The sequence below is a fragment of the Perca fluviatilis genome, chromosome 10 (assembly GCF_010015445.1).
Source record: "Perca fluviatilis chromosome 10, GENO_Pfluv_1.0, whole genome shotgun sequence".
Lineage (NCBI taxonomy): Eukaryota > Metazoa > Chordata > Actinopteri > Perciformes > Percidae > Perca > Perca fluviatilis.
In genome coordinates, this window is record NC_053121.1 from 19,545,325 (window position 1) to 19,569,397 (window position 24,073).

The 24,073-nt window shown below is 42.4% G+C and overlaps 1 protein-coding gene across 7 annotated transcripts in view; it reads right to left on the reverse strand.

Annotated features, from left to right (window-relative positions):
• Nucleotides 1-23,773, reverse strand: part of LOC120566455 (amyloid-beta A4 precursor protein-binding family B member 2) — a 40,676-nt gene extending 16,903 nt beyond the window's left edge. For 2 of the 7 annotated variants that reach the window (XM_039812928.1, XM_039812929.1), the window contains exons 1-7: nucleotides 19,290-20,553; nucleotides 17,514-17,722; nucleotides 16,376-16,519; nucleotides 15,882-15,967; nucleotides 15,692-15,752; nucleotides 13,866-14,012; nucleotides 13,335-13,462 (exon numbers count right to left, since the gene is read on the reverse strand). In XM_039812928.1, coding sequence (XP_039668862.1) covers nucleotides 13,335-13,462; nucleotides 13,866-14,012; nucleotides 15,692-15,752; nucleotides 15,882-15,967; nucleotides 16,376-16,519; nucleotides 17,514-17,722; nucleotides 19,290-20,553 — 2,039 coding nt within the window. Of the gene's footprint in view, nucleotides 1-9,571; nucleotides 10,389-13,334; nucleotides 13,463-13,865; nucleotides 14,013-15,691; nucleotides 15,753-15,881; nucleotides 15,968-16,375; nucleotides 16,520-17,513; nucleotides 17,723-19,289; nucleotides 20,585-21,444; nucleotides 21,560-23,511 lie in introns of those variants that run through there. The other 5 variants (XM_039812932.1, XM_039812931.1, XM_039812927.1 and 2 more) reach the window with 4 other exon arrangements.
• Between the last annotated feature and the right edge of the window lie 300 nt (nucleotides 23,774-24,073).

The window sequence follows — 24,073 nt, forward strand, 5'->3', positions numbered from 1 at the left end:
TAGATAGATAGATAAAATGCAGAGAGAGGGGATTGATAAAGGCTAGAGAAGCCAAAATGAAAAGGTGGGAGTGAAGCAGAGAGGAATGGCAACGAGGTGAGAGACTCACTAGGGGCTGAATGGCGGAGAGGAGGTGGAGAGCAAAAAGAGGTACGAGATGAAAGGTATGAAAGCAGAGATGTGTTAAAGCAATACTCTCTCCACTCGTGTGTGTTCTTTCTCTGTGCTCCACACATTTCCAGAGCAGAATAATGGATGACTGACTCACTACTACCAATCTCTCTTTGATGCTGATGGCTGTGAGGCAGGCTCGCCTGGAGAGGATGCGTACAACTCGGAGATTAAATGAGGTCACGGCTGCAGATGTATGGTGAACTGGGTTTGAGGAAGTCACACAGAACCGTCGGTGTGTGCAGCTCTGACATCACCCCACCATCAGTAGTACAAACAGCACTGTGTGTAGTAGTAGCATTAGCATATGTACACTTGAAGGAAAATTCCACCCTTGCATATTTAACCATGGTTTCAGGTTTTGCTATTCTAGTTTTTGTGGTTAACACTTTATTTTTTAAACAACATATAAAACATACAATTCAGGTTGTAATATTCAATGCATGATGAATTCCCACATTTCAGTTTGGATCCCTACACCTTACATTTTTTTTATCCGATTAATGCTGATGACAAATGCTGATGATAAATGTAAGAAGAAAAAAAAATCAATAACGCAAAACGCTGTAAAGCACGGATTCTGAGACTAGTTGTGAAATTGATGTCTTTGCCTCCATTATAATGGTTTTCTGCATGAAATAAGACTATTGATTGTTAGTATGAATGCAAGAAGGCTGCAACCAAAGCCTCAATGTTTTAAAGTGATGGTCGATGAGCTGTGGCGACGAGCTGAAGTTAGGGGCCGTTTTAAAAGTGCATGCAAAATGGCCAGTTTACACTTCGTTTTTTCTTTTTGTTTTGAAGGTGGGGTTTAAATACGCATCATTCTTTATTATTTAATTAATCAAGGTGCATGGGTAAAATACAAGTCAATTTTGTATATTTTGTGGGTAGCTAAACTGTGTGAAATGAACAGATACAGATTACAGCTTCATGTTATGCTCCACATGATGTCACATTGTTTATTTGACCAGTTATTCATAAAAATAAGAAAATTACAACAGTAAACAATTAAATAGGCCCACGAATGTTGGAACATCGGCAATAACTGCTTTGTGTTGAGTGAGTGTTTATGGTTTTGCAGTGTTTTTTCCTTTTTGGCTTTTTGCCCAAAGCACTACAATTTGCAAATGTAATGCTCAATAATTTAGACTATTTTCACTGATCATACTTTATAATTAAAATACAAGTAGTTTCGACCAACTTTATACAGAATTACTTGACTATGCATCTTCAGGTGCTAAAATGGCGTAATAAAACTTAAGTGGCCACAACTGCTGCAGTAAAAGAGGCTTTTGAAGAGGCAGTGAAAACAACACAAATGTAAGTATTCCCAAGCCTGCTCTTCTTTCCTCTGCTCTGTAGCTTCCAGTATCGCTCAGCAGAGACTCGTGTCCTCTCCAAACCATCTGTCACGTGCACACACACACACAAACACACTGAGCGCTGTGGCATCACACACACTTCACACAGACTTCAATTATCAAACAGCTTTTCAGAGAGTTGCTGGGTATTGCCCTGCGCTATGCTAATGGACTTCCATATGCTAATTGCACAGCCAAATGCTGATTAGAAATGTCTGAGGAGGAAGTTCTTGTGACTTTCCTGTCAGCAGAAAGTAGACGGGGAGACAGGGAGGGCCAGGTGTTTGTACAGTGTGTGTGTGTGTGTGTGTGTGTGTATGTGTGTGTGTGTGTGTGCGCGTGAGTGCATAAGGGGATATATGTTCTACATATTGATTGTAACTGAACTGGTAACTCTATGATTATGGACAATGTTGTGACTTTGGCATCAGTCCAAAGTGGATGTGGATGTGATCCAGTTTCACAGTGAGGTTTAACGCTGAACTGTGACAGGTACGTTAGAGTGGAGAAAACGGCTGGATGGTGGTTTAGAGGAAAGCCCTTTCATCACATTATAAAGAGAATAAAAAAACACCTTGCAGGGATGTATTTATATTTAGCAGCTGTTTACCTCCAAACATTCTCTTTTAAAAGGCAGGTTTCTCTTGCAACAGTTGTGTGAGACGCTTTGTTTTATAAGCTTACTTAAAAACATGATGTAGCATGGAATCGTCCTCAAAGGAAAGCACTCTGTAATTTTTTTATGATGAAAAATATCAGTAGGAAGGCAATATGAACACAGGAAGATGATATCTATAAATATATTCATGAGAATTAAAAGAAGTAGTAAAAGAAAAATCCACCCTAAAGCTCCCCTTGCAAGTGCTGAAAAAGTGAATAGACATTTCTGCTGTCACAGCCTAAAAATGCATTTTTATTTCGACTAATTCAAATTTTGTTGATGGACCTTCCTAATCTACATGTATAGCCATAAAAGTTCTCCACTTGAATTTGTCCAAACTTAATAAAAATTGCAATACACTGCTGTGAGGAAAACGAGTGGTGAAAATTGTGTTTGCAGAAAACATCGTATGTTGCTCATGACTGAAGTTAATTGTAGTTTATTGTAATGTAATGTAGAATATGGGGATAAAAAGCCCACTAAAACTCAGAGATAAAACCAGAGAGAAGGGATGGATGCAAAGTAAACACTTTACAGAGCCATTAATAAGACTCTACAGAGCTGCTGACAGATATTGGCTTAGTTTTACAGTACTGCACTATTGATGCAATGTTAGTGTCCACTAACTGGGTTTTACAGTCGTGTCATTAGCATGCTAAGATATCCAATATTCTAATTAGACGCTGACTAATACTGGATTTTTGAGGCCGATACCATATTGATATTTGAGAGTCTAAAGCACCTGGTCCCCTATATGCATGCATACACAAAGGTGTACTGAGCAGAACATTTTACAATTGGAAAAATAAGTCTTTGTACCTAAATTAGGCTCCATGCTGAGTTTCCTTCCTTCTCCCTTTTTTGTTTGGAGTTTTTCCTTATATGAATTGGGGGAATTAGACAGTGTCATATGTTGTACAGATTTCAAAGCCATCTGAGGCAAATTTGTGATGTTGGACTATATAAAGGAATCTGACTTGACTTGGTGGGTAAACTATGTAATGGTGATAATGTTTCTAAATAACCTAAAACTTAAGGTACCTTAAAATATCGGCCTACTGATGTAGCTATAGGGTTTTTCAATTTAAATCAAGGGTTTGACATTTTGGGAAATTAATTGCTGTCCTGCTGAGAGATTGATGAGGAATTTGATACCACTTACATGGCTGTGCTTTGAGTATGGAGTTGGGGACATTAAGACCGCAACATCACCCCGCAGATTCCAAACCAAAACAGGGTCAGAACTGTTTTCAAATGTTTTCGGTTTAGCTTTCTGAAATGCCAGAGCGGTGTGTGAATGCGAGGTGTGAACGTAGGAAAAGATTATCGTTTTTAAACCAAAATGTAGCAATTCAAATGAAGCCTCAAGCCCCTTCCCACTTGACAAAAAAAAACATCTACTAACATCTGTCTTTTGTCTGTCGTGGGAAAGGTTAAAATCGACATTCATTCTTAGGACAAATAACTCTGCAGTGTTCAGGGGTGTTTATCGGCTCCAGCTCTGATCAGCAGTGATGGAAACATGACACCCATGTGGACACACTTATTTTCGCCCCTTGTCTGGCGCAATGCTGTGTGACTCTTTGTCACTAGCCACAAATTCTGTCCGTCTCCATTTAAAGCAACACTATGTAACTTTTAGCCCTACATGTTGTCTCATTGGAACTACAACTGCAGCTAAAAGTTACATAGTGTTGCTTTAAGCAGTGCTCGAACAGGGCCGGCCCTAGACTTTTGGGGGCCCTAAGCAGGATTTGGTTTGGGGACTCTCCACATTGTAACATGTTGCCACTGCACTTGGGACTAAACCAACTTGTGTATTGTAAATATTAGTTTAAGCATTCATAATGTACAAATACGCATTTAAAGACTAATGTGAGACCTATTAGCAGCAATATCTTTAAATAGACTGGCTCTGTTATGAGCTCTATTGTGGGACATTTCAAGCGCTCTTGGGGGCCCTCTGGTAGCCACGGGGCCCTAAGCAGCCGCTTAGTTTGCTTATGGGTCGGGCCGGCTCTGCGCTCGAACATCGTTCCAAGTCGGCACCGAGTTTGAAAGAGAAACTGAATAAGTAACAGATACAAAAGAGGAGTAACCACTGTAACATTGTCACTGGACTCCAGGCCGCTTTCTACTGTTTAATAACCCTCTTTTCTGGCGCATTCGTGACATCAAAGATGACACACCAGAAAGAAAAACAACCATAAAAGGCTGGCAATGGGAAAGGAGTCTATTTTTAGCAGGGTTTCCTGCATTTAAAAAACCTGCATATATGTCCTAATGTTGGTGGAAAAATGGTACAAGAAATAGTTCCAGCTTTAACTCCCCTTAAAACACACAAAACCAATTAAAATGGCATTGTGTGTATGGATTACTGTAAACACATGAGACACATGGTGCAATTCAGTGACTGTGTTTTGGACAGAGCCAGGCTAGCTGTTTTTAATGCTAAGCTAAGGTAATCAACTCCTGGCTCAGCTCCATCCAACACAGTGAGTAGCATCAATCTTATTATTTCTCCTTAAACCGACATTGTGTCATTTTTTGAGTTGGTTCTTAGCAACAACAAAAAAAAACTTTGTTCTTTCACAAATATGTGCTCATTCATGTGTAATTACTTCCACAAACTAATAAAAGTATTCTCGTAAACGTAGAATCTGCCATTTAGAATCATTCAGAATACACACGGGCGAGTCGCTCGAATGACGGCCGACATGTTGCGCCTCCATCTTTAAAATACATTAGCCAACGAGGGACATACCGCCGCCTTTCGCCCTTTTACACTCCGTGGCACCCCGCACCGTGACGAATGCCAGGGGGAGATTACTCGCCAGGGAAGCGAAAAAGAGAATTAAAACGACAACACGACCAAAGTTAATATTGGAGTGGCTAGAACAGCTGCGTGTAAACGATGGAGATACTAAGAGCTAATTTCGGGTTCGGAAACCCTAGCAGTTAAAACGCGATCGGAATGGGAGGGGCTAGAAAGTAATATTCAGTTGGTTGTCATATACAATTTCGCCGCTAGATGGGAGAAATTCTTACACAATGTAGCTTTAACTTTCTGCGAGAAAACCAAATTTTCAAAACCATATTTCCCAAAACTATTTCTTATCTAGTGAGGTGGCACACTCAAAAATGTGTCCATGGAGCAGGATTTTGGAGTTAATTTGAATCTCAATATAACAACACCAGTAAAACCACAGATGCACTGGAGTACTTAAAGTCTGTGTGACAACTGAGCAGGGTAAACCCCTCTGCGACCTGGTGAATTAGTCATGGCCCACAGCCATTAGGCCTAATGTAGAATGCTTGTGCGTAATTACCTCTCTACACCGTAAACTTGTTTACAGCACCAAGATGAGCAGAAAAAAATTAGCACCCAGGGCCAGAGGGCGCAGCGAAGGAGGAGAAGTGATATACATGAGACACACTCCCTGTCTCTCTTCGCACACACACTCACAGGGAGACATACACAAACACTTAACACAATCATCAATATTGCCCAAGGCAGCAAAGAACTAGGGCAGAATCAAGTCAAAATAAAAATAAAACAGATGTCTACGGTTTATTAAGCAGCATACACAACACACAGAGCTGCCTGTGTGATTTCAGCAGACATTTGATTTTGTTTACAGCAAAAGCGATGCATCAGTTTGATTCATCCTCAGTGCCTCTATCATTTCTAAGAAAACGCACAGATTTACAAAGCTGATGGTGAAAATTCTGTTTTACTAAACGGGAAAAACACACAACCCCAGTTTCTGTTCATGCAGCTCTGTGACCCAATTCCACGCATTTGGTTTGGAAGAGGCAAATGAGAGAGGGAGGGGCAACAAGCTGAAGAAGCACATATAGCACGCATGTGTCAACACTAGTCGTATGTCATTACATATTTAAGAGCAGAGATAGGTGGGTGGGCGAGATGGAGAGACAGAGAGAGTGTGTGTGGGGAATGAGGGGGAGAAAGAGTGATTCTGGGTGGGCGAGAGAGAAAGATGATGTCCTGCTGTTCTCTCTGTGCTTGATCATTTATACATCATACTGCTCTGGAGTGTGTGTGTGTGTGTGTTTGTTCACAGCTGCTGATATTCTCAACTGAGACAGAGCTTCAGTGAGATGTCACTTCAGTATGACGCCCCCATGCATGATCTTACTAGTGTGTGTGTGTGTGTGTGTGTGTGTGTGTGTGTGTGTGTGTGTGTGTGTGTGTGTGTGTGTGTGTGTGTGTGTGTGTGTGTGTGTGTGTCTGTAAGAGAGAGCGATAAAGACAGTGTGTGGGAGAGTGTAGGGATTTGGTGTCAAGTGTAGAGTTATGCCAATCTCTACTCACAGTGCAGTTGTGATCATTTGCATGTAACCTAATTAGCCGCATGTGCCATAAATCATTATGTTTCATGCACATAGCATACAATAATTAGCCATCTCTCTCATTTTATATATATAATATACTGTGTATTTTATACACAGTATATTATATACTGAATATACTGAATATATACTGAATATTTTAAAGGGTCAGTTCACCCAATTTACAATTTTCAATCATATCGTCATGATCTTCATCGGGTGGAGAGTTTGCCCAGCTGTCAAAGAAATAAATATATTCAAATTGAATGTTTAAAATGTTTCAGTTTTGATTAAAGTTTCACAATATATTTCACACAAAAAATTAAAAGAAATCTGCCTGCAGTTGTCTTTTGAGTGGACCCCAGGAAAGAATAGTTGTTACATAACTGTAATCACTGTAATAACTGATAGGCATCCTAAATAAAGTATTGGGACTCTTTTCCCTTTTACTAGTTAAAGTTTTTAGCTGAGTTGAATGCACTTACTGGAAGTCTCTTTGGATAAGTGTCAGCTAAATGAAATGTAATGTACCTGCATCTATTTGCAAATCATTTGTGAGAAAAGTGATAAATGCATGCTTCTAAATTCACTCTGTCAAAATAAATAATTTAAATAGAAGTGAGATATTGAAATAACTAAGAGGAGATTAATTTACCACCCCATACGTTTATTCTGCTCAGCACATCAATAGCTGCCCTACTGAAAACATTAATATAAAACCTACATTGAGCACTTCAAACATGTTGAGTATTCAAATGTATTGATCTTAAACAGTCTGTAGCCACCTCTTCCGCCTGTAGTCTGAATAGATAGACAGGCTACAGGCAGACACCGACTGCGCCAGCGTCCTGCTGTGTTCAGCCCTGTATGATCAGCGAACATCAGCATCACCTCACCTCACATCGCTGCCCGCCACGGCCCGGGACCAGCGAGGGTTTTATCGGGAGGAGATTTATTGGCTGGTGGGGCAAGGGAGGGGATCTATAGGAGGAACAGGAGGAGTAATCCGTCAGGAAGACAGGGATTACAGCAGGTGTGCCTAACAATGCTAATGTAGAGAGAGAGAGGGAAAGAAAGGGATGGTGAGAGTAAATGCAAGAAAGAAGGAAGAGATTTTTGTGGACCTGTTTGTCTTTTTGTTTGTGTGTGTGTGTGTGGTGTGTGTGTGTGTGTGTGTGGTGTGTGTGTGTGTGTGTGTGTGTGCGTGTGTGCGTGTGTGTGTCTGACTGACATATGACTCCGGGGTGGAGAGTGAGTGGGGACACAGCTCCAACCATAATGACCCTTTAGAGAATGAGGGTTTCTGGGAGGCTAGGTGGACATTTCCTGACACGAGGCGCGTGTATGTGTGTGGAGAATGTAGGAGTGATGAATTGTGTGTAGATGGAAGGAGCTGGCGTGGAGGAGCAATGACTTGCAGGGAAAGAGAGAGGTCTGTGTGGGGCTCAAACCGGAGCAGGAGTGGCGAGGAAAGGCCATCAATCACTCTGGCGTCTATCGAGTGGGTCTAGGTATTCGGGCCCCGTCCCTGTGGGCCGACAGAGGGGGCCTTGCATGTTAATTAAGGTTACAGGGGCCTTGACATCAGCAAATAAGCTGCAGCTCAACTGGGACGTCACGACTGGAAGAGCTGGGCTGCTACAACCCAAGCATGCACATACAAACTCTCTTCATTGACATAAATGGAGGTGATCACTAGAGTGTGTTCAGCCCTAAAATATTAATGGTACTGGAGGCTTGCGTGTCTCTTCTCTTCTCTTCTCTTCTCTTCTCTTCTCTTCTCTTCTCTTCTCTTCTCTTCTCTTCTCTTTGCTCCTTTTCTAGATGCCACGGCTGTCCACAGAAGGTCAGCAGTGGGGGGAAATAAGTGAGAGCTAGAGGGAATAAGCAAGCACTGCTGCCCACTAATGAATATGAATGAAATGTAGAATCAGTGTGTGTTTGTGTGCGCTCTCACATCTGCTGATGAGCCATTAGTGAAGAAAGGTGACGGTATTTCCCTTTGATAGCCAGAAACACACACAGAGACAACAGGGCTGTACAGAGACACTATTAAAGGCGTTCATCACAGTGGCACACATCAGCTCTTAAAACACTAAAGTCTCAATCCTAATAAGTGTCACGAGGCAAGGACAAGAAAACAAGCAGGACCTGCCCCCTAATGTCGTAAATCTCTGCGAAACTCTGGCTTCTTGTTCTTCGCTTAGTGTTTCCCTGCTCATCCCTCATCCTCCTCCTTCCTCCTCCTTCGTTACGGGAGATACTTATGGAGAGAGAGAGGGAAATTCCACATATGCATACAGTGAAGGTATTTATTACGCACGCACACGCGCACATGCAGACACGCACGCACGCGCGCGCGCGCACACACACACACACACACACACACACATCTTTAACTAGGTATGTAACCTAACTTCAAATTCAGAATGCAGCACAAGATATGTCAAAAATAGTAATATTTTAAACCAAGTGCAATATCAAAGAGCTCCAAACAGCCGTGACACACACTTTGAAAAATCCCTGCAGCACATCCAGACTCTTTAATCCTGTTTTTCTCACTCTTCCCTTTGCTTACTTCATCTCTCTCTTCCTTTCTTTCACTCTTGTGCTTTTTCTTTCTTATCTGGCTCCCTGAAAGTCTCGCTCATGTCTCCCGGCTGCAAACCTGCCACTGCTGCCAGCCTGCATCCATAAGCCTGACAGCTAGCCAGCCAGGGAGAGAGGGAGAGAGAGAGAGAGAAACAAAGTACACAGCTTGAAGTGAAACACACAGCAGGAGTCTGAGAAGTAAATAAGTGAAAAAATAAAGGGGAAAGTTAATGAATGAAAGTAGGGCTGGGATCTGTGCGTTGTGTCCTCTACACAAACAGAGCAGTTGGAAATCAACAAAGGACAGAGACAGGTTGTAATGTTGAGATAGAAAGAGAGGCAGTAGTGGATGACTATAAGTAAAGGAATGGATAGATGGATGAATGGGGAGAGCTAGAGGATTGAATGTATAAAAGATAGGGGTACTCACACAAGCAGACATGCTCGCCCCGTTACAGACGATTACTTCCTTGCCTCATTAGCACCAAAACCACGGTGACATTGCTACAGCCCTGTCGCCGCGGTACCCGGGGGTAAATCTCTTCACGTCTGCCTCCTCTCTTCTTCTTCTTTTTTTTAATCCTCTGGGGCTCCTTTTCCCCTTCTCTTGTCCCTTTTTCCTTCCCCCTCTCCTCCTCCTCCTTCTCCTCTAACCTCTGCTACACCTTTTCTCTCCCTATCTTCCTCTACGGTCGGATTTCTTTGCTTTGCTCGCCTGGTCCGAAGAGCCTCCTGCAAAGTCCTGCCGTGTCCTGCTCAGGGAAGCATACACTGACTCCTTCTCCCTCACTGGCTCTCCATCGTTCTGTAAATACTCCACTCTCTCTCAAAAGCACAGCTACTCTTTTTTACCCACCTGCACTCTCCCTGTTTGTTTGGAGTATATTCTCCTCTTCCTCAGTTGCTGCTATCTTTGTCTCTCCCTCTCTTGTCTCACTGAAGCTGAAAAAAGGGAAGGCTATCCCTGCTAAAGTGCAACGATGTGACAAACAAAGAGAGGCAGAAAGAAGAAGAGGCAAAGCTGTGCAGCCAATGGCGCAAGAGGGAGGCAGAAAGAGCGCTGGAGACAAAGAGTGGAAATAGCACAAGAGCATTACAGACAGAAAGAGGGGATGGAGAAGAGGGGGAAAACACAGACACACCCGCCCATTCACCATCACACACATACAAACAGAGTGCTCCAGATAAAGACCTATGACTTCATCAATTCAAGCCCATGTGCAGTCACACACACATACGTGCAAAAGTGTACGCATACACATGAGTATGCACAGAGACGGACTTGCTGAGTGCTCCAAATATAGCCTCATGACTTCATCGAGGAGCTAACCCCCTCTCGTCCCGGCCCGCTTAAAAGAAAGGGGGACTCATTCATATTGAATCAGGCTGAAGGAGAGAGAGAGAGAGAGAGAGATAGAGAACATTCAGGACAAGACTGGGAATATACCTCAGATAGATGGATATAGAAAAAGACAGGAGACGGAGAGAGAAATGGAAGGCGAGAGCACAGGGAGCTTTACTTTGAGGTACCCTCCATTCATTCATTCAGACAGGTCCATCTGCCACAGCTCAGAACACTACTTGTGTGTTTCTCAAGCCAGTCAAACACTAGATAGCATGAAGGAGTATGTGGACTAACTACACACTGTGATTGTTGAACATCTCACACCAAAACCATGGGCATTTATGTGTTGCTATAACAGCCTCAACTCCACAAATCTTTTCACAAGATTCATGAACCATGGCTGCAGAGATTTGCTCCCATTCAGCGGTGTTAAGTCAATGTTCCAGTTCATCCCCAAAGGTGTCGAATGGGGTCGAGGTCAAGGCTCTTCTCAGAGCAGTCAAGTTCTTCCACACTAAATAATGTTTTTATTAGATATTTTAAGATTAGATTTAAGAAAAAGAAAGAACACAAAATCAGAAGAACCTAACTACACAGACCAACCAAGATGACAGCACCATCTCAGCAACACTGCTAGCCCGCAGCACCAGCACCAGGCAAACTCACTAAGTGACCAGTAAATAAATACAAAAAAACAATCATGACTTGTGAAATAATCATAACTAAAAGCCTTCCACATTTCATTCACTGACCTATGATGAGCACTGTGACTATAAACTAAACCCACCTACACACCAGTAAGACAGATTCTACTAATAATTTAGTGATCACCTCCTAATAAACACTGCAAAGCTCTGTTCAGTTTATCATTTAATAAAACACAAAATATTTGATTTGAGATGAGCATTAATATGTTTGTTTCTTCAGAGTAAATACAGAATGTAAATGCCAGAGAATTCAATAGTTGGCAGTCAATAGTTCAAATGATGGATTCTCTGTCATTAACTTTCTGTATACTTAGGTCAAAAACACGAAACAAGACTTCCCCAAACTGTTGCCACAAAATTGGAAGAACACTATTGTCTAAAATATGATTGCATGCTGTATTGCTTGAAATTTCCTTACTTGAAACTAAGGTTCAATTGCAGTGTAGTCAGTTGCACTATGTCATCTTTGGATGCACATACTTTGAGTATAGTGCACTCTAGTGGCAGAACTAATTCAACCTTCATATGTTCTTCTCTCTCTCGCTCTCTCTCTCACACACACACACACACACACACACACACACACACACACACACACACACACACACACACACACACACACACACACACACACACACACACACACACACACACACACACACACACACACATAAAGCAATTTGATGCATATACGGAAAGTGGGAAAGTGCGTTGTGGTCTCAGAGCTTCAAATATCTTCTAAGTCACACACACTCCCAGCCAGGATGGAAGTATAATACATCCACAATCATGAGCCTGAAACCAACCAGAAGACTGCAGACTGCAGATTTTAAAGTGCTGCTGTGGGGAGAGGATGAAGAGAGAGTGGAAGCTGTAATGCTGTGAGCGAAAGAAGGATAAGAGGGAGAGTTATCCTGGGCCAACCCTCATCCCTTCCCTCCACTACATGCTTTATCCATTACCACTGAGAGAGACAGCCACTGAACGTTTCTCAATCCTCTGAGACGCCCCCCACACACACACACACACACACACACACACACACACACACACACACACACACACACACACACACACACACACACACACACACAAACTAACAGCTACTGTTGTGGTAGTGTTGTTGATGAGGGAAGGAGAGAAGAAGAGTGGGATGGTGCATCCCACAGCATCCCTCTGTGTGGGAAAGAGACTACAGTGGCACAATAAGAAAGATAGCAATAAGAGATAAGTAGAAAGACAGAGAAAAGAGACATAAGATAAAAAGCAGATACTGCAAGTATGGGCGAGTGAAGTGAGATCAAGCCTTTTTTACACAGATGATATTTCAAACTCCATTTTCACCCAATCCCTTAACAGTCAATTACACATGTCAGGATCAGACAGCTACTTTGGACAACAAACCTCCACCACTTTTCTCATTTGTACGGTCATTGTGTGACATCTCCAAAGTGAATCTCCCAAAGTCTCTTTAGTACGGAGAAAATATTTTCACAAGGCTTCTATATTGTTGTCAGGATTTTGTGTGTATATGTTGAGCTTGTATGCATATACACAAAATAACATGCCTCATAAATATTACATCTATGCATGTATATAACATCAGCACTAATGTTTCCAGATGTGTAAAAGCTATGGGTTTGAAGTGGTTGCTCCTGGCTAATGGAAACCCTCAGGGGCCCATATCAATGAGGGCTTAGCTTGCCCCACAATTAGCAGCTGTGCTAGCCTAAGCACACTGTCAGCTCAATAGTTAAAGGTTAAGACCATAGGATATTGCCAAATGACTGAAGGCCCCATAGGTCCTCAGTCTGGAATGGAAACATGGAGCAATAAGCATAATTATGGATCATTTTGAATGCAGTTTGTGCATATGCATCAAATAATAATGAGGCTGATTTCAGTTCTCTGATGATTAGTTAAATCTCCTGAATCAGCGAGAATGTACTGTGTCTTATGTTCCGTGTGTTTGCACACACTTACGTGCATGTTTGAAGCAAGCTTGATTTATGTTTGTTCTTCTTTGTGTGCATGTCAACAGTTCACTCAAACATTGGGATCCAATAGCCAAGAATGCCCGGCAATGCAACAACACAACAAGGTTTCATAGAAGGAGAAAGACATTTGTGATGTCCACCTACCTGTCATGGTCTCGGCCGACGCCCCAGACACGGATGCTACTGATTGGCTGAGAGTGGAGCAGGCTGCGATCATCTGGGTCAACGAGGGTCAACATGCGGTCTTGGAGCACCAGCAGCATCCCTTTACCCTGTAAGACCACAAGCAAGGATGCAAGATGATTAAAACAGAGGTAGTTAGCTAAAAAAAAGTTGTTTCTGCTACAGAGAGTGTGCTTTTTATGTGACATAATTGATAGTTTAAACTCTTTAGGCCTCTAAAAATTACAAAAAAGAGGAAAGAACGGACTCCACTCATTATCTTGCTTTTAAATTTCTTGAAACCTCCAGGTTGCTACCAGCCAAAGATCGGTTGAATTCACATATAAGTATAGGGCGAGCACTCAAAAGCTAAAACAAATTAAACCATTAGCAATAGTCCATCTACACACTTGGAGGTTTATACTGAGAAGGCAAATCACTCTTTGGTTGAACTTCAATATTCCACTCTTATATAAATCAATATACTGTATATTGTGTGTAACTAACACTGACCTCTCCCCAGACACCGGCTGAGTCCCGTATGTCCCTCCTGCAGTAGGACAGCTGTCTGATACAGTGGTGGACGGCCACGCTGCTCCTCCCCTCACACAGGTCCTGTTCTGCCATCTCCACCCAGCCCAGAGATCGCACTGGAAATGACTGGAAGGAACACACACATTTGGATGAATCAGATTTCAATTTAACACAGATCTTGTTTTAGTAGTTTTGGCTATCATTGTGTTGGCTATGATCACACTGTTCTCACCAAAATAATTGGTGACATTTCATAACGGGACGACATTGCTACAATTAAATCTCACAGGGCAAGAAACAAGGGTGGTCAGACAGACATGTTAAAAACAAGGCAGAGTTTTTTAGATAGATTATGTAAAACCACATTGCAATAAATAATACAAGACAATGAAGTCACCCAAAATGTTGGAATGATCCTTCATTACTCAGGAAAACTGTGTGTGTACAATTACTGAAAGTAAGGTAGGTCAAAGTTGAACCAAGATAGTAATGCCTTTACTGTTCCCTTTCGTTATTCTCTTCCAAATAAATTTGGCTAATCTGTGGGTTTGATTACTGTAAAACCTTTCTGATGCTTTTTGCCCGGTCTGACATCTTTACAGCAATGTCGCCACTGTCCCAGATCTCAGTAATTAACTTGATAAGTAGATTGTTACCATAACTGAAAGAAACTACAGCCAAATATACAAACACAAGATTGAAATTATATTTAACCTTAAGTATAAAAACACACACATACTTACATACTAACACGCAGGCATAGTTACTCAAACAAAGTTCCTATTAAAGTTTAATTTTGCTTACAGAGGTACAGTACTTTATGCAGCGACTGTACCATCACAAGTGTGTGTGTGTGTGTGTGTGTGTGTGTGTGTGTGTGTGTGTGTGTGTGTGTGTGTGTGTGTGTGTGTGTGTGTGTGTGTGTGTGTGTGTGTGGACTGTAGACTGTGTCAGGCAGCTATTACAGTACCATCCTCCATCATCTTTTCCTTTAACTATTTCTCTTTCTTTTGGATGGCTTTTGGGTTCCTCTGAGATATCTGAATATCTTAAGCTTTTCTTGAATTTTAATTAGTAAAGCATCTATAAATCTCACTTTTGGAATCTAAAATATGATGATGCATTTGCCAAAAGTGAGCGTGCAACATGGTGAAATTTGTTTACGGTCAAAAAGGTTTCTATATGCTTTGCTTTTTAGTTTGGCTGTGGACACATTCACCATAGCTCAGTTCACAAAGTAACCACTGAGTGGCACTGCAACAAACAGAGAGAGAGAGAGAGAGAGAGAGAGAGAGAGAGAGAGAGAGAGAGAGAGAGAGAGAGAGAGAGAGACAGGATGCCAGAGCAGGTTCATTACATCATTGCAAACAAAGCCTGGTGAGGTCCCTTCATTGACAAATGATTAAACATGATTTGCTCAAAGACTGATATTTAGTTCAACAAATACAGTCAGGGTGACTTAACAACAGAGGACTATGTCTTCATCAAATGTTAAAAGTGTTGCCAAATGTATGGGTAACACATACTGTGTTAATTAGCACTAATAGTATTTGAATGCATGTGCATGTTCACATGTGTGAATGCATTTGATCCCTGACTTATATACTACATTTTGGGGCATTTGACTATAATTGTAACAGCCTATGTCACAACACATGTTGTGTGTCCATGAGCAAAATCATCATGAAAGATAATATCAGAGCATCAGTAAATAAATCCGCAAACTGTGACGCAGTACGGCCATTACTATTAGCAATAGATATTTATGATTTTGTCCCCAAAATCAAATGTTGTTCTGATCTTACCATTCCCTCTGGATCGGAGAAGGTATTGTTGAGGTCCACTGTCTCTAGCTGGGCTGGGGCGCTGCAGGGAAACATCAGACATGACAAATAGTCAAAGTAAAGTGCATATTTCCCAAACTAGAACATTAAAATACACACATATAGAAATTATACGTGTGTCTTTACTGTATAGAATGTGTGTGTTTGTTACTTGAGTTTAAGTGAGGCATAGCGGAGGGTAGCCCCTTCAAATGCCTTCAGACTGGGATCTGGATAGACTGGATAGTCCTTCAGCTCCTGGAGCAAAACAGACAGACATTCAGAGACTAACATCAGACACTGGTGAGGAGATGAAAAACAGGCAAGTTCTACATTTTGACTGAACCAACTTATTTGATCTCATTTGCTCAAGACTGGCTGAGATTACTGTGTGCTCATTTCAATCTAATAATGCAGCAGTAAAAGAAGAGATTACACCATCAAGCTTTTAGGGGAAATACAGCACAATCTAAAAGCACACTTGCAATTTTGCATTCAGATCAGAATTTATCAATAAAACCATTAATTAATTAATTAATTATATATCACAAAATATATGTGAACTTTAAGAGAGAGAGAGAGAGAGAGAGAGAGAGAGAGAGAGAGAGAGAGAGAGAGAGAGAGAATTTCAACAAGTGAACACCTAAATGTGACTCTGTGACTCACGTTGGCTGTGCAGGTGGTGGTGTTGAGATTTGGTCCAGAAGAGGTGACATCATCGTAGGGGGTGGAGGAGGAGGAGGAGGAGGAGGAGCCAGAGGGGGACGGGACCGGCTCTACCGAACTGTCAGATATCAGACTGCTGGGGCGCTGTGGGAGGGAGGGAGGGAGAGAGAGAGAGAGAGAGAGAGAGAGAGAGAAAGAAAGAGAGAGAGAGAGAGAGAGAGAGAGAGAGAGAGAGAGAGAGAGAGAGAGAGAGAGAGACAGGTGCAGCATGAGAGAAAGACAGATGATGCTGTGCACATCAATCATCACCAACAGCTTTTCAATATCTTGGACTAAGATTGTATATGTGCCAGTTATAGCATCAGCCTTTGATATAATGGAGGCTCCTCCCTGACCAACAGTTAAACCTGTGGTAAAATCTGTTTTTTTCATGTCACTACTTAATTCTTTAAACATTGCTTTTTAATTTTTTTTTATTTTTTATAAATGTTTGACAAAACAATCTTAACTCACTTCTAGCTTTTTTTTAGAGCTTTCAATCACATCTCAAGGTTCATGGAGGTTGCTACGTTAGCATGAGACTGTGAGATGTGGTTTAAACCAATTAAAAAACTAATAAGTTAAGATTGTTTTGTCCAACTTCTATTTTCAAGATTAAGATTTAACTTTCATGATTCATTTTATAAATACATGTTTTTGCAAACTAGCACTTTTTGTTGCCGCTTCCACCAATTCATCTATTATTATGGTTCAGTCACATAGTTAACATGTTATAGTCGAGTGGAAGAGACATGGCACTGGGGATAACATAACTTTTCTAAATCTGACTCACAGAATGGTGTATGTGGATGTGCAGGTATCCTAAAGCATCCTGTTTAAATTGCTATCAGTTTGTTTGCTGACCACGGAACCATTAAACATACAATATAGTACTACTATAATTCATATATTTAGCATCATAAAATGTTGTGTATTCTCTCTGGAGATTGAGCATGTTGACATAAAACAATCTTCAGCTTTACCGTAATGAAATAAATACTTCAAAGCCCCCAGTGGATGAACCTGGCTATAGCTTTGCACACGTAGCGTTGAATAAAAGGTGAGGTTAGAGATGTGTTAGGTCCGTGGGTCCTCTCACCTCGTTTGGTGGCTTGAGGGAGTCCTGCATTTCCTGTTGTGGGTCGTGCTGAGTGTCTGGCTCATTGTTGGGAGAGGTGTGTTGGTTGCCGGAGGCAACAGGTCGGTGGTACTGTGTGGTGCCCGTGGGGATGTGCCAGAAATAGACCTCTGATGAGTCTGAGATCTCCCGCCAGCCGGGGGGCAGGTCCCCCTCACTCCATACATCCGCTGATGGAGGACAGCAATACAGAAACACATATGGGTTTATCATACACGAGGGCTCTGCTAAAACACATGGCCATGACATATGAGCATACAAAAGGCTGTACACACACACAGAGAGATGGACAGGGTACATTTATGTGATGGTCAGCCTGTCCCTACTTAGGTTCTGTTGTCATAGCAACTCCGGGGCTCATCCCCTGTAGTTGGACCCAGTGGGCAACAGCATCTCTCCCTTCCTCTCTCTGCTGGTTTTCTTTTCCCTGTCTGCCTTCTTATAGTTCTCTCCATATCCTCATATTCTCACACTATTGCTTTGTCATTCATCCTTGCCAATCATCGCTTACTAAATCCAGCTCTGCTTTTTTTTCTCTTTCCTTTTGTCTTTCCTTTTTCACACCCTATCTGCAGTATCCTATCCTTCTGTCGGTCCTAATCACTCTCTGCGCCCTAAGGTGGCTCACAGGAGCCTGAAAGGTTCCAGCAGTATTGCTGGAGTGACTTGCTTGCTTAATGTTAGGATAATTATTTATCAAAGAATGGACAAAATCACTGGCGTTCTCTCAAAGTTTGTTTACTTGCAGCAAGTAGAGTCAGTTTACAGCACTTCAGCATAAGTACAGAAAGTGACTCAAGGTTGTTCACAACAGTCTTTTTAAAGGAGTTGGAAGTCAGGTTAGTTATTCGGCTCATACAATCATTAGCTTTTCTTCTTATCTCTGGTCATGCCCAGCATCTCCTCCACATTATGCGCTCTGCCCTCAGGATACATCCTGTGCTCTTTGCAAGGTCACTCAGCTTTTAAAAAAAAATAAAAAATGTAACCTTTATTTAACCAGGTGGGCTGTTGAGAACAAGTTCTCATTTGCAACGAGGACCTGGCCAAGAAAAGCATAAGCGTGCAAGACAACATACAGTTTCACATACAAGAAAACAGAATACAATAGGCTACATAAAGTGCAGATTAGGTAGGCATTACAAAGCCGGCGTAAAGTGAGGTGTAATTAAGTCGGAGGATATGCGAAAGTGACAAGGTAATAACAACACAATATACATGAATAGACAGTCTATAACACTGCTGAGAGGTAGTGAAGAGTCAATATACAGTTAGTGCAAGTTGTGGTCTAGTTAGTGATGTAGGTCAGTGATAACACAATAAGTATATAAGATAATAAATAAAAAAATAAAAAAAGTTAAAAAAAAAAAAAAATAAAAAAATAATAATAAAAAATTTTTTTTTTAATATTGTTAAAAGGAATTATATTTATTTTTTTAATATTTATTTTTATTTAATAGTTAAAAAGTAATACAACACATAAATAGACTGTATAAATGTTGAAAGAGTCAATGTAAATATGAATTTACAGACTTTATAAAATGCTGAAATGTAGTAAAGAGTCAATGTACATGCATTCATGATTAACACATGAAAGTCAGAAATACTAAAACAGAAATACTAAAACAGAAATATTAAAACAGTTTGGATGCACATGGTTTAACAAAGAAACTGAAGCAAAACAGAAGAGGCTTTTGGTCAATTTCAGATGAAAAGACAAGCACACGCATATCGAACCTGTCTCCCGTGGAGTCTGAGGAGAGGGCGTCTCCTGGGACAGGGTGGTCCAACTGGAGTCTTCATCCTCTGATGGAGTTTCAGGAGTCAGATCCATTCTTAAGCCCACTTTAGGGAGCCCCATCACTGCTTCAGGATCTGGCAGGGCAGGGGGTGCCCGGTTCCTGGTTGGGGTGTTCCTTTCTGCAGCCCTGGCCTGTTTAGGGGAAGAAGGCGGGTACTGTTGCAGGAACTGGTTCTCGTTGTTGGGGTGCAGCTCAACCTTGATTACCCGGGGCTGGGAGCTTCTGGGGGGCTTTGCAGGGCTGCGTGGACTAGCCTGAACCTGGGCACAGAGCTCCTCTCTGACCTGGACTGGAGCCTGGTTTTGGTGGGGGTTCTGGTGGTCTGGGACCCACTCTGGGCTGTTGGTGGAGGAGGAGGAGGATGTGGGGGACAGCGGAGCTTCCACCACCACTGGTAGAAGGGGCTGCCTTGGTGTAGGTGTGGGGTCATCTTCCTCTTCCACCTCCTCCACCACTGGCTCCACCTCTTCCTTCTCTTCCTGGCAGGTCTGCTTGCTGCTGGACTTCTCCTCCTTCTGGCTCTCCCTCTCCTTGGCAGGGCTGCTCTGCTCCTTCTCTGGGGGAGGATGCTGCTTCTTCTCCTCCTTGTCATCTTTGTTGCCCCAACTGAGGTCCAGATCCCAGCCCTTCCCATGATACTCCAAGAAGCTCTTGGTCCTTCTACGGAACGGGGGCAGCTGTGAGTTGTCTTTTCCAAACTGTAGCCAGTCAGAACTGGGGTTATTGATCGGATCATTGTGAATTTTGCCCTCTGTATTGGCCCTGCTTAGCTCCAGCTGCTGACTCTCAGCTCGTCTCTGCATGTTGGCCCCATTCTTGGCCAGTTTGGGGTTGTTTGTATTAAACAGCGAGGAGGAGGACGAGGAGGAGTAGAGGGCAGAACTGGAGGAGGACTTGGTGGGGAGACCCCTCCCTCTGGTCACAGGTTGGTTTTTAGAAGACAAAGCCAAGTTGTCACTTATCCCCATGGCGCTCCGCACACTGGTCATTGCGTACCTCTGACGGCTCTTTGGCAAGGTGGCCGAACTTCCAGTTTCCATGGACTCCTTGATGACATCTCGCCCAAGCAACTGGTTGTATGACGAGCGAAGGCTGAGGGAGGTGGGAGGGGTGGTGGAGGGGCCGCTGCGATTGGCCAGACCCACGTTAGAGGGGGAGGAGCCAGAGCGGGAGAGAGGAGGAGTTTGTACTGACATCATGGCTGACTGGAAATACAGAGCTGCAATAGAGCTGATGAGAGAAAAGACACACTGTCAGAAGTCATGTAACAGTGTATAACCTGATATGCTACACAATATAGCCCAACTGATGCTGGGTTTTTGAGCAATGTTGACATTAGAGATTGTAAAAAAAACAAAAAAACATGTATCAATATATTTGTTCCTTTCTTTTTTTACACAAACGCATAACATTAAACATTACATTCTTGATAAGAATCCTTTAAGATGAATTTAACTCTTTTTTTCATTCGATTTTTTAAGAGATGGAAGTGTTTCTCGCTTTCCATTTTCCCTGAGTGAGTGAGTCAGAGTACAATAACACTTCTCCATCCTGTGGCTGCAAGCTTCTTTTACGCTTCTCCCTATCTCCAATTTTATCTCTAATTGTTGGACACTGGGTTAGTACATTTTTATTTTGTTCCTCTGGCCTCTCTGCTTATATATTGTACTAAACTACTATACTACAAATAATATAATATAATTTAATAAAAATGAAACATAATGTTGTTGTTTTTATTAATTATTTCTGACCTAAGTACTCTCTGGATGTTTTCTCTGTGTGTGTCTCTGATATCATCACAAATGGATGACATCATCAAGTTGGGACGTTCAGTGCTGTGTCACTCATTTGCATCTCTCTTATGTTACAAATGATATGACATAAAGCCGATAAAAACATCTTGCTCTTTGCTCTCTTTGGCTGCAGCTCTGCTAGTCTCAGAGGTTTTTATTGATACACCATGGTGCTGATTATTTTACACATAGAGTGTCATTGTTGAAGTGTTAAAAAAAAAACACTTCATCAAAGACATAAAGCTGGATTTCATTTGGGAGTGAGTCAGAGGCTACATGTATTCATCTAGGACTCACATTGAAAGCCGGAGCTGAGCAGTAAGCCAGTCTGTGGGGAGGAGAAGTGGCAGCCAGCTCCTGCTAACTAGCTAGCCGTGTCTCTTTTATCTCCGGGCGGATCAGCCCTGTAATGCTGAATACAGACAGATGGAGAGCAACAAAGACAGTAGCAGAGAATCATTCTGATCTTAAGACGCGGCACATGTATGGGTTGCATCACTGTCACTTCTGTTTCTGAATTATCTAATTTGGTCACCACCCTGTGGGAAGCTGATAAACAACTGCAGGTAGAAAAACATGCCCAGGCACGCAAGGAAAATGTATAAACATCCTGTCAGCCAACAATGCTGCAGTCATCATTAGCGCCCTTTTCCCAAAAACATGGAAAATACAAACGCAGCAGATTTGAACGCACGACAAGATCTGGGGAAAAGACAGAGGCAGGATTTTTGGAAAGAGCAGATTCCCTGGGCAGTGCACTTTGTTCATGCGGGGCCCCTATCTCTCCCTGGGTGGTTGTCGTGTTGTCCCTCTGTCACTGAGCCAGACAACCACAACAACCTGTTTGGTTTGTGCTGAATCGGCGCTCACACTCACAGGCACAGTGTCAACAGGTACAAACTACCTGCACTGAGGCGAGCGGTCTCATCAGAATACCAGCTATTCTCAATCAGCAATGCTTTTGTCACATAAATACCTTGTAACTCCAATTGTAACCTTTTGACTGATGAAGTACATGGTTTATAGCATTCATTTCCTGAATGTTTAGGCTTATTAAAATCTTTCAAAATAAGATGTCAAGCTAACAGTAAAGGCCTCAAAAGCTGTGCCTTGAGACACTGAAGCTAAAAATCAGAGCAAATGTGTTGCATGACCCAGAGGACAAATTACACATCCAGACACAACCCCCAAAACAGACAAGGAGTAAGAAGCAAACAGCATTTCAATTCCCCATTGTCCATTTCTTCTATTCTTTTACTATTATATCTGGGTTGCAGACAAACTGGATCATCCTTTTCTTTCCTTTCCCCCCTGACAATGCAGCCAGATCTCCATTAGTTAAACAAAGTGGGGCAAAGAGAGGATGTGAGGGGAGTGGGGAGGAGAGATGATGGCTCTTAGAGAGGGAGAAAGCGTGGAGAATGACACAGCAGTTTGCCGGACAGTCAAACACACAGAGGTAGTTCAACTGTTGTCCTCAATAAATCTATTGTGCTCTCCAACAGCAGAGGTCATTCATGAGGTGCACGAGATTTTAGCAGCTTGTCACAGGAAAGCAAAAAAACCTATCATGTATCATTAAAACTAATCTTTTTGTTCAGTTGCTGGTCTTCCTTGTTTGTGCGCCAATGTTGCTTACATTACAGTAAAATGCAAAGAAATATATGAAAGAAAACAAGCAGATATACAAGTCACATCCTCTCCTACTTATTTACACACATAATACAACTTGTTGACAGAAAAAATACAATGCCATCCCTCTATTTTTGGACCTAGGTTTCATAATTATCTGCTCTAGCTATACTGTCTGCTGGCCTTGTATACACATTTACAGACAATAGTGCTTTTGTATCAAGGTCACAAGACATATCAAATTCGTATCACTTCACATCAATAATATGCTCTGGAGATTCATTGTCAGATAATAGCTAGATATTGCGGAGATCTTTGGCTGTGAGAGGAAACCATTCTCACCAACTTACTCCCTGTAATGGTAGGCCTCTTTCCTCAACTCTGAGCTGCACCCACTGCTTCAGAAATTAAATGCAACAGATGAAAGCACGAGCTGGCAAGAAAATGAACTTGAAAAAGTCGATGATGTCATGGGTGGAGTATTCTAGCCCCTCTTTTTTTGCTGCCACCCTAATAAACTCCCTCACTGATAAATCAGAGACAGCTTTAGATCGTCTTTAAGATCGTCTTTTTTATCCACCATAAGCCGAGGATTCATAGGTGGAGTTATTGCAGAAGCAGTGGTGTCGATATGTAACAGACGCAGTAGATCTTCAGCATCCAGCCTCATCACTACCGCCGCACTGGGAGGGGAGCGTATCCCATCGAGAGCATCTATTTACATCCACTCACCGCTTCGGTCAGCCTCCGGGCTTCTGCGCCTCCGCTCCCACGACGACACACAAACACACAAATACACACACACACACACACACACACACACACACAAACACACACACAAGTAAGCAGCGCCGAGTTCGACAGCTGCTTAAGTGCCAGTCCGCCCGTAGCTGCAGCCGGCCGCCCGTATTAGATCACATCATCTGCTCTCCCAGCCCGGCTCGGTGCTCGCTGGCGGCCAAGCTGCGCTTTCTCTCTGCGCCAGAGGATCCCGGAGCAGCGTGGCGCTGTGGAGCACTCACCCAGCCGGCCAATCACTGCCGCGGACGCATGACGTTCGGCGCACAAAGGAGACGCAACCATAATAAATCTACCGGTGTTATTTTGCAACTCAGGTAATGAAATCAGACATCATCGAAGCCTTACGTCATGCAGTAGTCTGAAGAAATATGAATGGTTTGCAGGGCTAGAACGATGATCACATCTGCCCCTGAAACACACAGGCACTTTTAGTTCTCTTTAGATCAATACTGCATGAGGATGGACTCAGTGGTTCTAAAACAAATGTTATCAT